Genomic DNA, 14,109 nt, shown 5'->3' on the forward strand with positions numbered 1-14,109 from the left:
ATCAAGGAATGCTATTGATCAGGGTCCATGGCTTAGAGACCTCTGGGTCTTGCACTGTCACTGTACATATGGGGGAACTGAGGCCAGGGGCAAGCAGGCAGAACCCACAGACCCTCCTAAGATGACTGAGATCAGGCCCTCCTTAGACCCTGAGGGGCAGAGGAGGAAGGGAAATGGGACAGTGGCAGGACAGGGTGAGGAGGGTACTAAGCAGGGTCTGTCTCCCTCTGCCCTGTCCCCCTGTGTGTCTCTCCATCCATCTCCACTACAGCATCCAGCAAAAGCTGTCTAGATCCTGAGTTCCTGAAAGCCATCCCCATCATGAAAACCCGCAGCGGCATGCAGGTGTGTGTATGCATGTGGGTCACATAGATGCACGTTTCCAAAGCCAACATGTGTTCATGAATCTTTGTTTTGTGTGCAGCCTTGCATTCATGTCTTAAACATTGCAGTTGCTCCCTATGACTTTGAGTACATAGTTCCCTGTACATGTAAATGGGTACTGCACATCTGTATCACATGTGCATGGGTCTGTTTCACGCATCTCTGTATCTGTTCATGTGAAAGGAGACTATACAATCGATGTGAATGGAATCTAATTTATGAACTTGTATGATGCTGCATACATATGTACAAAGGTTACCATTGTCACATTCCTTAATGCATGTATCCATGATCATATTCAGGGTGCAGGTGTACATGTAGGTATGGCCGATGCCTGTATCACACAGGTATGAGAGGTATGAGGTGCATTTGATGTGTGAAGAGTGTCATGCATGCTGTGTGCATGTGTGCACGTTTATAAAGAAGGGTATAAAGGGATATAAGGAATCAGCGCACACCCATGCAGGCCTGCCTCCCTCCATTCTGCTGGGGTCCTCTGGGAGATCAGGATGCTGGTAGCAATTCTTCCATTCACCTTTCGCTGTCCATTGGCACCTTCCGCAGTTTTCCTGTGCTGCCCCCACCCTCAGCAGCTGCCCAGAGCCCACACCAGAGGTGTGGGTGTGCAACAGCGACGGCTATGTGGGTCAGGTGTGCCTGCTGAGCCTGCGCGCTGAGCCGGACGTGGAGGCCTGCATCGCTGTCTGCTCGGCCCGCATCCTCTGCATTGGTGCAGTGCCCGGCCTGCAGCGTCACTGCCACCGGTGAGGCCCAGTCAGCAGGATGAGCATGCCTGCAAGTTGAACCCTGCACACACTGAGGCCGCAACAACATTGCTGTGGGCGGGGCCGATGGGTGTGTGGGGACTGGTGGGTGGGGCCTCGCCTCCTTAGTGATTTTCATCCACAGGGAGCATTCCGCCTCTCTGAGGGGCCCCGCTGAGATGGCCCCAGAGCCTTCTGGACCAGAGCTGGACATAGAGGCCCCTATGGACGAGGAAACATCAACACTGACAGAACCGGGGCCCCAACCCTGCCTGCACATCTCTATCTCAGGCTCTGGCCTGGAGATGGCGCCAGGCCCAGCTGAGGGTGACCCCCGCCCCGAATTGGTACCCTTTGACAGCGACTCTGATGATGAATCTTCACCCAGCCCATCTGGGACCCTGCAGAGCCAGGCCAGCCGGTCCACCATCTCCTCCAGCTTTGGCAGTGAGTGCCCCACTTGGGGCTGACAGAGTGGACTGCCCTGAGAGGGGGTTACTGAGGGACTAGTAGAGGCAAAGGCTAAAATCAGATCTGAGGTCGTTAGCATACCGAGCAGAGGGGGGGCCAGCAGAGTGAGTGGGAGTTGATACATTGAGGACACAGAGGTCAGTGGGACACACAGATGGAATCTTGAAGACCCTAGAGTGTCCCAGGAAGGTGGATACCAGGTGGAGTGGCGAGTCCCTCTGTCCAAAGTGTGGTGGCTAGATCTGAGGTGGCCAGGCTAGGACTAGGACGCTGTAGCCTGAACTCTCAGTGAGCAGGATTAGACCTGAGCAGATGCAGAGGCCCAGGGACTGGGAAGGAGCAGCTGCCAAAGGCCCATGGGGGGAATGGCCAGGACCCACAAGTGAGGGAGACAGACCTAGAAAGATGTCAGGTCTCTGGTCCAGTGGAGGGGATGGAGACAGAGACCTTTGTCTCCCTCAGATGAGGAGACCCCAAGCTCCAAGGAGGCCACAGCAGAGACGACCAGCTCAGAGGAAGAGCAGGAGCCTGGCTTCCTGCCACTATCTGGCTCCTTTGGGCCTGGTGGACCCTGTGGCACCAGTCCAATGGATGGGAGAGCCCTTCGCCGCTCCAGCCGTGGCTCCTTCACACGGGGCAGCCTGGAGGACCTGCTGAGCGTGGACCCTGAGGCCTACCAGAGCTCTGTGTGGCTGGGCACTGAGGATGGCTGGTAGGGGCCTGGGTGGAGCCAGGGACACAGTGACAGAGCCCGGAGCTCCCTGCTCTGGAAATCATGGTGTGGAAGCAGAAACAGGAGGGCTTTGGGGCAGGCCTCAGGGGTCCTGCCAGCCAGAGGGCCTGAAACCCAAAAGGAGGCTGTGGCCCACCATCTAGTACCTCGCACAGGCACCTTGGGGAGATGGGGGTGGAGGCCCAGAGGTGGTGGGATGACTCCCAGGGTTGGTATGCCTGAGCATTTGTCACCCCTGATCCACAGTGTCCATGTGTACCAGTCCTCTGACAACATCCGTGATCGCAGGAACAGCATGAAGCTTCAGCACACAGCCTCTGTGACCTGCATCCTGTAAGGCCTCAGGGTGTCCTTCCCATCCAGACCCTTCTTAGCATACATGCAGGCCTCCTCTGTTCACCTCGTTCTCTGCTTTATTGGCCCCTCCCTTCTGAGGAGGCTTCAGGACAGAGGCCTGGCCCTAGGCCAGCTGTGCTTCTTACACACTGTGCACTTGGGCAAGTCCCTGCCTCTGAGCCTCAGGCTTCCCCAACCTGGAGAATGGGGTGAGAAGAGATGGTCTTTTGGGAGCCAAAGGCATGTTACCTGTGATTCTCCTGGCCCTCGGTAACACACTTTGGCCTTCTGAAATCCCTGACACTTTCTTTTCCCTGCCCAGGTATCTAAATAACCAGGTGTTTGTGTCTCTGGCCAATGGAGAACTTGTAGTGTACCAAAGGGAAGCAGGTGAGTGCCCCCTGCACCATCCCCTGCCAATCTGCTTACTAGTGGTGGTGCTGTCTCCTGGGAATGGTGGAGACCTCCAGGCCATGAGTCTGGAAATGTGACTGGGCCACTCTCAGGCCTCTCTGGGCCTCAGTGTCCTTGCTTATAAATGGGGATGTTCATCTCTCATTTCAGGTGTGGGTGAGGCTTAAATTCAGTACTATATTTAATTTCTTGTTTTCTTTACCCCATTCCCACTTCAGGTCATTTCTGGGATGCCCAGAACTTCAAATCGGTGACCCTAGGTGCTCAGGGGAGCCCCATCACCAAGATGGTGTCTGTGGGTGGACGGCTATGGTGTGGCTGCCAGAACCGAATCCTTGTCTTGAGCCCTGACACATTACAGCTAGAGGTAGGTAGGGGGTAGGGAGACAGAATCAGTGACTTGGGATGATCTGGGCCCAAAATAAGAGGGAGATAAGACCATGGGGGCAGAGAGGTGTCCAGCTAAAGGATTGAGACGTTGCCCTGTGTGATACTAGGCCAGGCCCTATCCTTCTCTGATCCTCATTTCTTCTCTAAGTGATGAGGAAGACAGCAAGTGCCCATGTTTGTTAGGATTCCTGATTCATGCTTCTGCCTACCTTTTCTCTCAGTGTAGCTATTGGGGTCACTGGGGGCTAGAACAAGGGTCCTTCCTGATGTCATCATCCTTTAGCAATAGACTGTGCCCTTTAGTCATGATGTATTTACATATATACCTGAGGTTTCCAGCCTGGGTGGTATGTGGGGGCAACAAGTTCCTTTGATTTGTCTCTCACTTTTTCTGTCATTGACTGGAATGGAAGCTAAAGACCCAGTCGGGTTCCAACTCTGACTGACAAGCTGTGCGACCCTGGGTTGGTCTTTTCCTCTTATGCTTGGACTTTGCCGTCTGTCCAAGGAGAGGCCAATAACTTAGAGAGGCCTCTGAGCTTTGAAGTTCTCTGATCTTTAAGTCACTAAGTTGCATGGGGAAAGGGCACCCCATTTTATTTCCCAAGGATTAAGTAGGAAGGTACCAGTGCAGCTAAACTTTGGAAGGTTAGTCATCCAGACTCAGGATGAGGACTGTTAATCGGGGTGGGAGTCTGTGGGAGTTATGGGGAGGGAGGGATGGACACTGGTGGGACTGGAGACTGGAGGATGGGGGCGGGCCTGTCACCTGTCTGTTCTCTACCCTCCCCTCACCCACAGCACACATTCTGCGTGGGGCAGGACTCAAGCCGAAGTGTGGCCTGCATGGTGGACTCCAGTCTGGGCGTGTGGGTGACATTGAAAGGTAGTGCCCATGTGTGTCTCTACCATCCAGACACCTTTGAGCAGCTGGCTGAGGTAGACGTCACCCCACCTGTGCACAGGATGCTGGCAGGTACTGACCTTACACTACCACTGCTTCTTCGCAGCCTTCCTGCCCTGTCTCAGGAGGCTGGGCCCGGGCCAGTATTAGGCCACAGCACTGCTCTTTTTCACCCCCCAGGCTCAGATGCTATCATCCGGCAGCACAAAGCTGCCTGCCTGCGGATCACAGCGCTGCTAGTGTGCGAAGAGCTGCTGTGGGTGGGCACCAGTGCCGGCGTTGTGCTCACCATGCCCACCTCCCCCGGTACTGTCAGCTGCCCACGGGCACCTCTCAGCCCTGCTGGCCTAGGCCAGGGCCACACTGGCCATGTCCGCTTCCTGGCTGCAGTCCAGCTGCCAGATGGCTTCAACCTGCTCTGCCCAACCCCACCACCTCCGCCAGACACAGGTGGGCTTGCCATCCAGGGATCCTGGACTCTTGGTTGCCCTGATCTCCCTACTGCCCTGCTAGAAGAGTTTTTTTTTTTTAAAGGGAGAAAAGTATAATTGAGCTGGAAGTGGTATATATTACAGGAAATAGGCTATGGAAAACCCAAAATGAAATCCACTAGGAGATTGTGTATCTCTTGGGTGCATGCATAAAATTTTGTCCAAATAAGTGTCATGAGAAACAGGAAGTGAACAATAAGCTAAGAAGTAGAATATGGCAGCTGAGCACAGTGGTGTGAGTCTATAGTCCCAGCAACTAGGGAGACTGAATCGGGAGGATTGCAAGTTGGAGGCCAGGGTCAGCAACTTAGCAAGGCCTGAAGTAATGTAGTAAGACCCTGTCTCAAAATGAAAACTAAACCAGACTGGGACTGGGACTGGGGCGTGGCTAGCATGGTGGCACTGGGCTCGATTCTCAGCACCACATAACAAATAAAATTAAGGCATTCTGTCCAACTACAAAAAAAATTAAAAATAAATAAAAAGGACTGGGGATGTAGCTCAGTGGCAAAGCACACCCCTGGGTTCAATACCTAGTACCAAAAAATAAATGAATAAATAAAAGTAGAATATATCACAGATAGGATATGTTTATAGGAAATATATCCTGTTTTATGTATTTCTTATCTGCAACAGGAAATAAGGCAGAAGTAGAAATGATCTATAGGGCAGGAAGTAGACTCAGGAAGTGATGTACAGAAAAGGAAGTAGAAATATCACCAGAAAAGAAAACACCGAATAGCACATATGACAGGAAGTGGGCTGTGAGTATTAGAAAGTGAAACAGTGGGAATGAGGCATAATCACAGTCACAGTCAGGCAGACCTTGAAACCATATTCCCAGGAGGAAGTGACCATGGGAATTAAGAATTAATAAAGCCTCAGCGGGGTTGTGGCTCAGTGTTAGAGCACTTGGCCTGGCATGTGTGAGGCCCTGGGTTGGATCCTCAGCACCACATATAAATAAATAAATAAAATAAAGATCCATTGACAAATTAAAAAAAAAAAAGGAATTAATGACGCCTCAGTCAGGAGTTGTCTGGGTCCAGAGAAGACTTAGCTATTTAACTAGGAAAGGGCTGTTGGAATAGGAACATTGTATATAGTTGTGTATTGCTTAACAGCAGGACATGTTCTGAGAAATGCACTGTGGGTGATTTGCTTGTGGCTGGGCTGTATGGATATATAACCAGGTGAGCCTATTGCTCCTAGGGCCACAATGAACAGAACAACAGGAGATTAAATGAAGCACAAGAAAAAAATGATGCAATCAAGAGATGCAGTGAACAGGATTATGAGCCTGCTGTCAACATAACAGCATACCGTTTATAGTAAACTCTCAAAAAATGAAAGTAGTAGAAAATACATTCTAAAACAGCAATTTAGTATAAACTGTTACAGTGGCACATGTATGTAATCCCAGAGAACTGGGAGACTAAGGCAGGAAGATCAAAAGTTCAAGGCCAGCCTCAGTAATTTAGGAAGACTGTCTGAGAATAAAAAATAAAAAGGGGTGGGAATGTAGCTCAGTGGTAGAGCATCTGTGGGTTCAATCCCTAGTACATTAAAAAAAATGTTTGATGTAGAAAATACAGGGCTGGGGGTGCCACTCAGTACAGGAGTGCTCGTGAAGCATGCACGGAGGGCCTGAGTTCAGCCCCAAGCACTACGAAAAAGAAAAGAAAATACATAAACCAGTAACAGAGTCATGTATTCTTATCACCAGTATCGTGCACTGCTGTGACTTGTGCAGTGCCTTCATACAACTAGCAGGACAGGGGTCTGCAGCAGCAGCACACAGACGCATGAGCACTGGGTTGGCTGTGACATCACTAGGTGATGGGAATTCTCAGCTCCATTGCCATCTTGTGGGACCACCGTCCTTGGTGCAGGCTGTTGTTGGCCTCATCCCGCAGCACGTAACTTTAATCACAATGAAGACATTACATGTGCAGTCCTAAAGAGAGAAGGTGGTGTGGTCCCGGTGAGTTCAGTCATCCTGACTAGAAAGTACAGGTGGCTGCCAGGAAGTGGGTATTTCTTTCTAAATAAGAGTTCAGTGCTTGTCTGTCTTTCTGCCTTGTGGGATGTGGCACCTCAGGCTATGATGGGACAGCGAAGCCACAGTTCCCTCAGGCTGATGATGCTCCCTCTGCCCTCCAGGCCCTGAGAAGCTGCCGTCGCTGGAGCACCGGGACTCCCCTCGGCACCGAGGCCCTGCCTCTGCCAGGCCCAAGATGCTGGTCATCAGTGGAGGTGATGGCTACGAGGACTTCCGGCTCAGCAGTGGGGGTGGTGGCAGCAGTGAGACTGTGGGCCGAGATGACAGCACAAACCACCTCCTCCTGTGGAGGGTGTGACCCTGTCCACTGTGGCCCAGGACTCACCTGCCCACCTGCCTCAGTCTGCTTGCCTCTTACTAGCCCACACACAGACCTTGACCAGGAGTCTCCAAACTGGGCTGCCTAGGTGCCTGCGTGATGCCCCGCTGTCTCATCTTCGTGGAAGCATTCCTGACGTACACCTGCTGGCTAGCCACGGCCTCTCCCAACCTACTGGCTGCTCTGGTGCTCCCAGTTGTGACCAGGGCAGGGCATGCAGGCTGCCCAGGACCTCTATCCCTGGAGCTTCTACCAAAGACACGGCCAGGCTGGACCGCATGGGGCTGGAGAGGGCCATGTGCAATATTTGGAGGGTTTTCTGTGGGCAGCAGGAAGGCTGAGGGTTAGCATCATTTCCCGTGTACAGTATTTATATTCCTTTTTAGATGAGTACTTTCCAAAGCACTTATTTATGCAGTGACTGGGGGCAGGGTGTGATGTGACGAATGATGGGGGGAATAACCTATTCCTGTCCAAGGGATCACCCTGGGACCCAAACCAAGCCTTTCTGGAGGGACCATTGTCTCCCTCCATTACACCATCACACACACACACACACACACACACACACACACACACACTGCATGTTCAGGGCACTCAAACACTGGCCCTCGATGTAAACTTCTCAAGCCCATCCTGATGGGACTGCTCACCCTGATCAGAGGCCAGGACCAAGTGCCCTCAGTCATGCAGAACAAGATGATGGCTTACCACGGTGTAAATCCATCTGGGGGGCCTCCCTAGGCTTTGGCATTTCCTAGTGGCTGGTGGTGTCTTAATTTTGGAACACTGGTAGGGACTTGGACAAGGCTTTCTCTCAGGTAAGAGAAAAGGGCCCTCACTTCTTGCAGTCGGCCCTGGTCCTCAGCCCCTGCCTCTCTGTGTCTCATGCACTGGCACATATGGTCACCTTGGGGTGTGGGCCTAGGACGCCCTCACTCTGACCACTGAATCCCTCTTTTCATACCCCTTCCTGCCAGGGATGGCCCCTGTAGGAAGGACCCCAAAAGCTGAGGGGCTGGGTATGGCCTCTTCAACTGGGAAGGCTCCCACTTGAGGCAGCCTCTTCCCCCACCTCCCAAGCTGCAGGGAGCCACTCTGACCCTCAGCCCCTCGCTTCAGCTACAACTCCAAAGGTCTGGTTTCAGATGGGGTTTGTTTTGTTCTGTTTGGTTTGGTTTTTATTTAGGGTGGGTGGGTCATTGTGGTCTTAGATTATGTTTCTCTTGCTACCAAACAGTCATGTATTAACTTTCTTGGCTGATGAAATTTAAAGAGTCAATAAATAGAAACACCAAACAACTGCTTCCCATTGGTGGCCATAGTGGCCTCCTGTCTCCCAGTCATGGTCTTCCAACAGTGACTCCATTGGGTAGAAGGGAGACCTTCGAGACCTAGAAGTGGCATGGGGTGTCAAGGCTGCCAGGTCCTGCCACTCTTTGGGCAGCAGTTTCCTTATCATAAAAATGAAGGAGCATTGGTAGTCCAGCTAACCAGGTCTAGGGTTGGAATCCCTTACAGAGCACATGTGCAAGTATGACATAATAGAGACATCACAAGGGTGCAGCTTAAGTGTCAATCAAGAGCTGCTTGGTCAGTCAGTCAGGACAGAGTTTGGGAATCAAGCTGACACACTGCAGGCAAAAGAACCAGGCACTGGGAACCTATCTAGGCTCCTTCAGGAAACCACGTTCTCCAGCAAAGCCTCATGGCTGGGGAACCCTGACCAAGGCCAAGGTGATCCCAGTCCTCCAAGCAGGGGTAGAATCCAAGTCTGTCCAACTCTATTCCAAAGAGCTGTGTCATTAAGTCAGACACAAGAATGCAGAGGTCCACCAACACAGGGCTACTCCATGTAGGGACAAAGAGGCCTTCACACCGTGGTACACCTGCAGGACTAAGGTAGCATCTTGCTGGGGTTGTATTGAGCACAGATATACTTTGGAGTAGGAGGTGACATTTATGTAAAATTTAAGATGAAACATAACAGAAGGATCATAGGCTTTGAGGGTGGACAGACCCTGTTGGGAATCTTGACTTTGTCACTAAGTAGCTGTGTGATTTTGGATAGTTGTACCCCTCTGAGACTCCACTTCCTCATCTGTAAAATGGAGCTGATAATTCCTTCCAGAACAGGACAGTTGCCCCATGTTCATAGGTCTTGGGATTACAAGGAAGAGATTCCCTCTGCCTCTGAAGTACAGCGGTGCTTCCTGGTGAAGACATTAACCAGCAGCAAATAGCTATCAGAGGGTACTGTGGTGCAGACAGTGGAGCGCCACCTCAGGACCCATGAAGCCAGGCTTGGTGGCACACATATGTAACCCCAGCTATTTGGGAGGCTGAGGTAGGAGGATCAAAAGTATGAGGCCAGGGGGCTGAGGAGATAGCTCAGTCGGTAGAGTGCTTGCCTTGTAAGCACAAGGCCCTGGGTTCGATCCCCAGCACCCAAAAAAAAAAAAAAAAAAAAAAAAAAAAAAAAAAAAAAAAAAAGTTTGAGGCCAGCCTGAGCAACTTAATGAGATCCTGTCTCAAAAAAAAAAATGCAAAGAACTGGGAGTGTGGCTCAGTGGTCAAGTGCTCCCTTGGGTTCCATCCCCAATATTGCCAAGAACAAAATCAGGACCTCTGGCTTCTCTGTTGCCACCAGTTGACTGCTGCTTTCACAGCTTCACAGCTTCTGCTGTCTCAGGACTTGTGCCCCCTCGTCAGGGACCCCAAACAGACTTCAGTTTCAGTACTAGATACCCAAGACCAGATCACTGCCATCTTCCGAGCCTGAGTACCCAGTAGGCATGGGACTGGCTCAGCCTGCTGGTCCCTAAAAAGCCCTCTTCCAGGGCCCAGGGCCCTCGATCAGGTGCTTAGCCTAAGCCAGTCAGCTATGGGCAAGGAGGTCTTGGAGGAGCAGGCCCCAGGCCCCAGACCCAGGGAGGATTTTGCTCTCTAGATGGTTCTTAACCTGGACTGCACATGATCACATGGGGGGGCAGGGATGGAGTCAGATGCATCCCAGAGCAAGTTGGAACCTCGGGAACCTGGGACACGGGTATCAGATTTCATTGTTTTTTTCCCTGTGGTACTGGGGTTTAAACCCAGGGGCACTCTACCATGGAGCCACACCCTCAGTCCTTTTATTTTATTTTGAGACAGTCTCACAAAGTCACCCAAGCTAACCTTGAACTTGCAATCCTCCTGCCTCAGCCTCCCAAGTTGCTGGGATTACTGGTGTGTGCCATCACACCCAGCTAATGATCAGTATTTTTATAGGGAACTTTAATGGAGTACATTTTTACAAGAAAGTACCAAAAGTAGTGTGCAGCTCAGCAAATGTTCATAAAGTGCACACACTCAGGTCAAGGAAGAGAACGCTCCATGACCTCAGAAGGTCCCCTTCTACTCTCCCTGGCTTTAGAACCACAGGGTTGCTTTGCCAGCTGGTGGGAGAAAGTGGGGCTTGGCTTGACTTTAAGAGGGAACACTTGAACAAGGGCAGGGAGGCGTCAGGAGCCTGGTGGGCGGGGCCCCTGATATAGGAAAAAGAGGGAAAGGCAGGGGAAACAGGATGGGAGCTCAGCAAGATGGGATTTCTTGTTCTGTGTTCCATTCTAAAACCTGCAGTAATGCTTAACACACAGTGGTGCTCAATACATCATTGTTGAATTAAATCTGGAAAATCCAGCCAACAGAAAATGCAACAGAACATTAACCCCAGCTTCATTTATTGTTTCTGCAAGCCAAGGGTCTGGATCATCTCACTCTCACAGTGGTCCTGGGAGATTAGTACATTATTACCCTTCTTCAGAGGAGGAAACTGAGGTTCAGAGAGGTTAAGTGCTTCCTCAAGGTCACCCACTCCAAAGGGCTAGAATCTGGATTCATGTCTGCTCTGCTCATGGAAGAGAGGAAAGATGGCCTGATGTGATGCTCAGGCAAGAGAGACAGCCTGAGCAGCCATTTAGCCATTCACAAGGTATCTAGCTCATGCTCCTTAAAGCAGCCCTGATCCCAGAGGAGGGGAGAAGGGACCAAAGGTCATCAAGGGGTTTCTCCAGGTGTTCCCTTTAGCTAGGGACAGAGGGCAGGGTTTAGCTAGACCATCTACTACTTTATGGGGAAGATGAAGCACAGGGAGGAACAGGGGTTTACCTGAGGTCACACAGTAAGGCAGCTTTGAGGGTAGGAAAGAGTCCAGGGCAGGAAGGTTTTCTATGGTCAGAAAAGTCAGGAAATGACCCTTAGAGATCAGGGGAGGCAGAAAGCTAGATACACTTGTAAAGCTGAGGCAGGAGGATCCCAAGTTCAAAGCTCATCTCAGCAAGGCCCTGAGCAATTTAGCAAGACCCTGTCTCAAAATAAAATGGCCTGGGGAATGTGGCTTAGTGGTTAGGTGCTCTTGGGTTCAATCCCTGGTACAAAAAAAAAAAAAAAAAAAGAAAAGAAAAGAAAAAAGAAAAGAAAAGAAAACTAGATTAGCTGGCCCTGTCACACACCCGAAACCAGCCTCAGCACACTAGTCTGTAGGTCCAGAGAGATTGGTGGCAGGAGAGAATGGGTGACTTGGAACCTGAACACAAGCTTCAACCCTGGCCTCTCCTCACTGTATGACCTGAGGCAAGTGCCTGTTCCTCTCAGGACCCAGCTGACCTCTGAGAGCCCTTCACGTCTTTTGCTTGGCTGCCAAACACCACATTTCTCTCTGTCCTCACAAACCTTAAGCCATGGGCTGACTGCAGGAAGCAGTAAGGGGAAGTGCTATTTTGGGCCCAATTATAGCCAATGAGGAACCCTGACCAGCAAAGTCGAGTGAGTGGGCATCCCAGGCTGGTCAGGCAGAGATGGTGAGCAGGCATCAGGAATAAATGAGGGTGAAGCTCCTGAAGCCAGGATGTGGAAAGGTGCTCAGAGCAACACTGAAAGTGGGGAGGGGAGGAGAAGGAGCAGACTGGGGCTCTAGAGCCCAGTGGTCTAGAAGAAGCTGTTGCCCCCAACATGGGGTCTCTGCAGATCTTCATAACATCCTGAGTGGGTGAGCTTGCACTTGGAGAGGTGAAGTCACCTGCCTAAGGCCACCAATGCCTGGTAGTGGCAGACCTGGACTTGACCCTTATCTGTGTGACATCAAAGCGTGTATTCCTCCATTTCCCCCCAAATTTCTCTTCTCTAGGACCCTTAGTCTCAAGTGCTCCAGCAAGCCACCTGCCTCCCTGGGTATGGCCACGTAACCCCTAGCCCTTGAATGACTAATGCTTCAGGACCAGAGGGTAAGTGGACTATAAGTCTGACCTGGATAGCCCCCAGGGATCCCACCAGTCCCACTACCTGCAGTCCATGGCTCTGGGTTCCTCTCAGACCCACCATGGGACCAAGAGGCCCCCACATGTGCCTTCCACCAGTCAGGTGGGCCAGCAGGGCCAAAGCCTGGGAAAGATACCTGAGAGTGTTGGCCTTCCACAAAGGAGCCAGTAAGGCCAGGGCAGAACTCAAGACCCACCAGTGAGGATTCAGGTCCTAGGGCAGGGTCTGGACCACCCCTCCCGAAAAGAACCCTGGGGGCTCAGATCTTGCAACCCAGGATCCCTATCCCAGGCAGGGCCTTGCTGGGACATGGAGCCCACACCCCTGCCTCCAGGTCACCATCACAGCTCATCCTAACTTACTGGGACCTCATGCTATGCCATATAATGAGGCAGGGGTCTTCTTTGGTCTCACTGCCCCAGCTGCACTGTAGGAAGTTCAAAAAGATAGTCCCTGATCTCAGAGATTCTAATGCCAAGATTCCATGGGTTCACCTGAGATGCCAGGATTTTAAAGTCCTTTGTCCTGGAGACTGACTCTTCAAGCTCCAAGACAAGCTAGCTTATACCTGTCTGTGACCCCCACCACTCCTTCCCTCACTACAGAGCCACGAGATGCTCTCAGACTCTCAGGGAAGGGCTCTTCTTGAAGTAGCTTGGAAGTCAGAGTCAGCTGGAGGGGGAACTGGCCCAAATGACCAAGAGTAAATAATAATTAGGCTCCTTCATAACTGAGGGGTGCAGGGGTGAGAAATGTGCCAGCTGTGGCTCTAGGAACCTGCTCTATGGAGTCACAGAAGGCAGGAGCCTCTTTCCACAGAAAACTAGAATGTCCTTTGGGCAACAAGTTTTTTTACCCCAGTTTTCAGATGCGGAAACTGAGTTGGGAGGAGGGGATTTAACTAAAGCTTCCCAGAAGGCTGGTAATAGAGTGGCCCAGATCCTCTCTGGAAGGTCTGACTAGTTGCCAGTGCTCCTTGACCAAAAAGCATATCTTCATTTGGTTTTTTAAATGGTACCTAAAATGCTACCATTTGACTCTGGAACTTGGAACTGGAGTATGGAAAGTCCCCTTATCAAGAAAACATTTCTGAGAGTAGAGGGGCTGATCTGGAACCCAGTATGAGCCTTTCAGGGATTCCTCTATGGACTGGGATGTGAGGCCCAGGGATGATCCCTGTCCCCAACCCTGGGGGATCTCCATTGATAGTGGAGACAGCTGGGACCATGATCCCCACATCAGAAACCTGGAGCTCCTATTGCCCTTCCCCCCTGCAGGCATGGCCAGGGAAATGGAAACTTTTCCCTTGCCCCCCTCACCTTATCGGTGTCCAGTTCTCCTCCTGGAATTTCCTGGAGCCTAGGGACCTGACCTTTCTTCTCCCTTATGTGGCTCAGATTCTATGACTCAGTTTGTTCAGAACCCACCGCCAGCCCACTTATCCTCAACAGTCTCATTTACCTTCCTCCACCTCCTTCATGAGCTGTGATTATCCTGACCCCAGCCAGGCCTCTGCCCCCAGCACTCGGCCCTCCCTGCTGTC

General features: G+C 51.5%; 1 protein-coding gene across 2 annotated transcripts in view; it reads left to right on the top strand.

Moving 5' to 3' along the window:
• The window catches only part of ARHGEF17 (Rho guanine nucleotide exchange factor 17), a 58,355-nt gene extending 49,775 nt beyond the window's left edge, over positions 1-8,580 (top strand). For both annotated transcript variants that reach the window (XM_079103769.1, XM_079103770.1), the window contains exons 12-21: positions 272-345; positions 949-1,148; positions 1,294-1,595; positions 2,082-2,331; positions 2,599-2,685; positions 3,011-3,078; positions 3,321-3,469; positions 4,294-4,468; positions 4,577-4,846; positions 7,051-8,580. In XM_079103769.1, the coding sequence (XP_078959895.1) occupies positions 272-345; positions 949-1,148; positions 1,294-1,595; positions 2,082-2,331; positions 2,599-2,685; positions 3,011-3,078; positions 3,321-3,469; positions 4,294-4,468; positions 4,577-4,846; positions 7,051-7,247 (1,772 nt within the window). In that variant the 3' untranslated portion in view covers positions 7,248-8,580. The remainder of the gene's footprint in view (positions 1-271; positions 346-948; positions 1,149-1,293; positions 1,596-2,081; positions 2,332-2,598; positions 2,686-3,010; positions 3,079-3,320; positions 3,470-4,293; positions 4,469-4,576; positions 4,847-7,050) is intronic.
• The last annotated feature ends 5,529 nt before the right edge of the window (positions 8,581-14,109 follow it).

The sequence above is a fragment of the Sciurus vulgaris genome, assembly GCF_902686455.1.
Source record: "Sciurus vulgaris genome assembly, chromosome: 11".
NCBI lineage: Eukaryota > Metazoa > Chordata > Mammalia > Rodentia > Sciuridae > Sciurus > Sciurus vulgaris.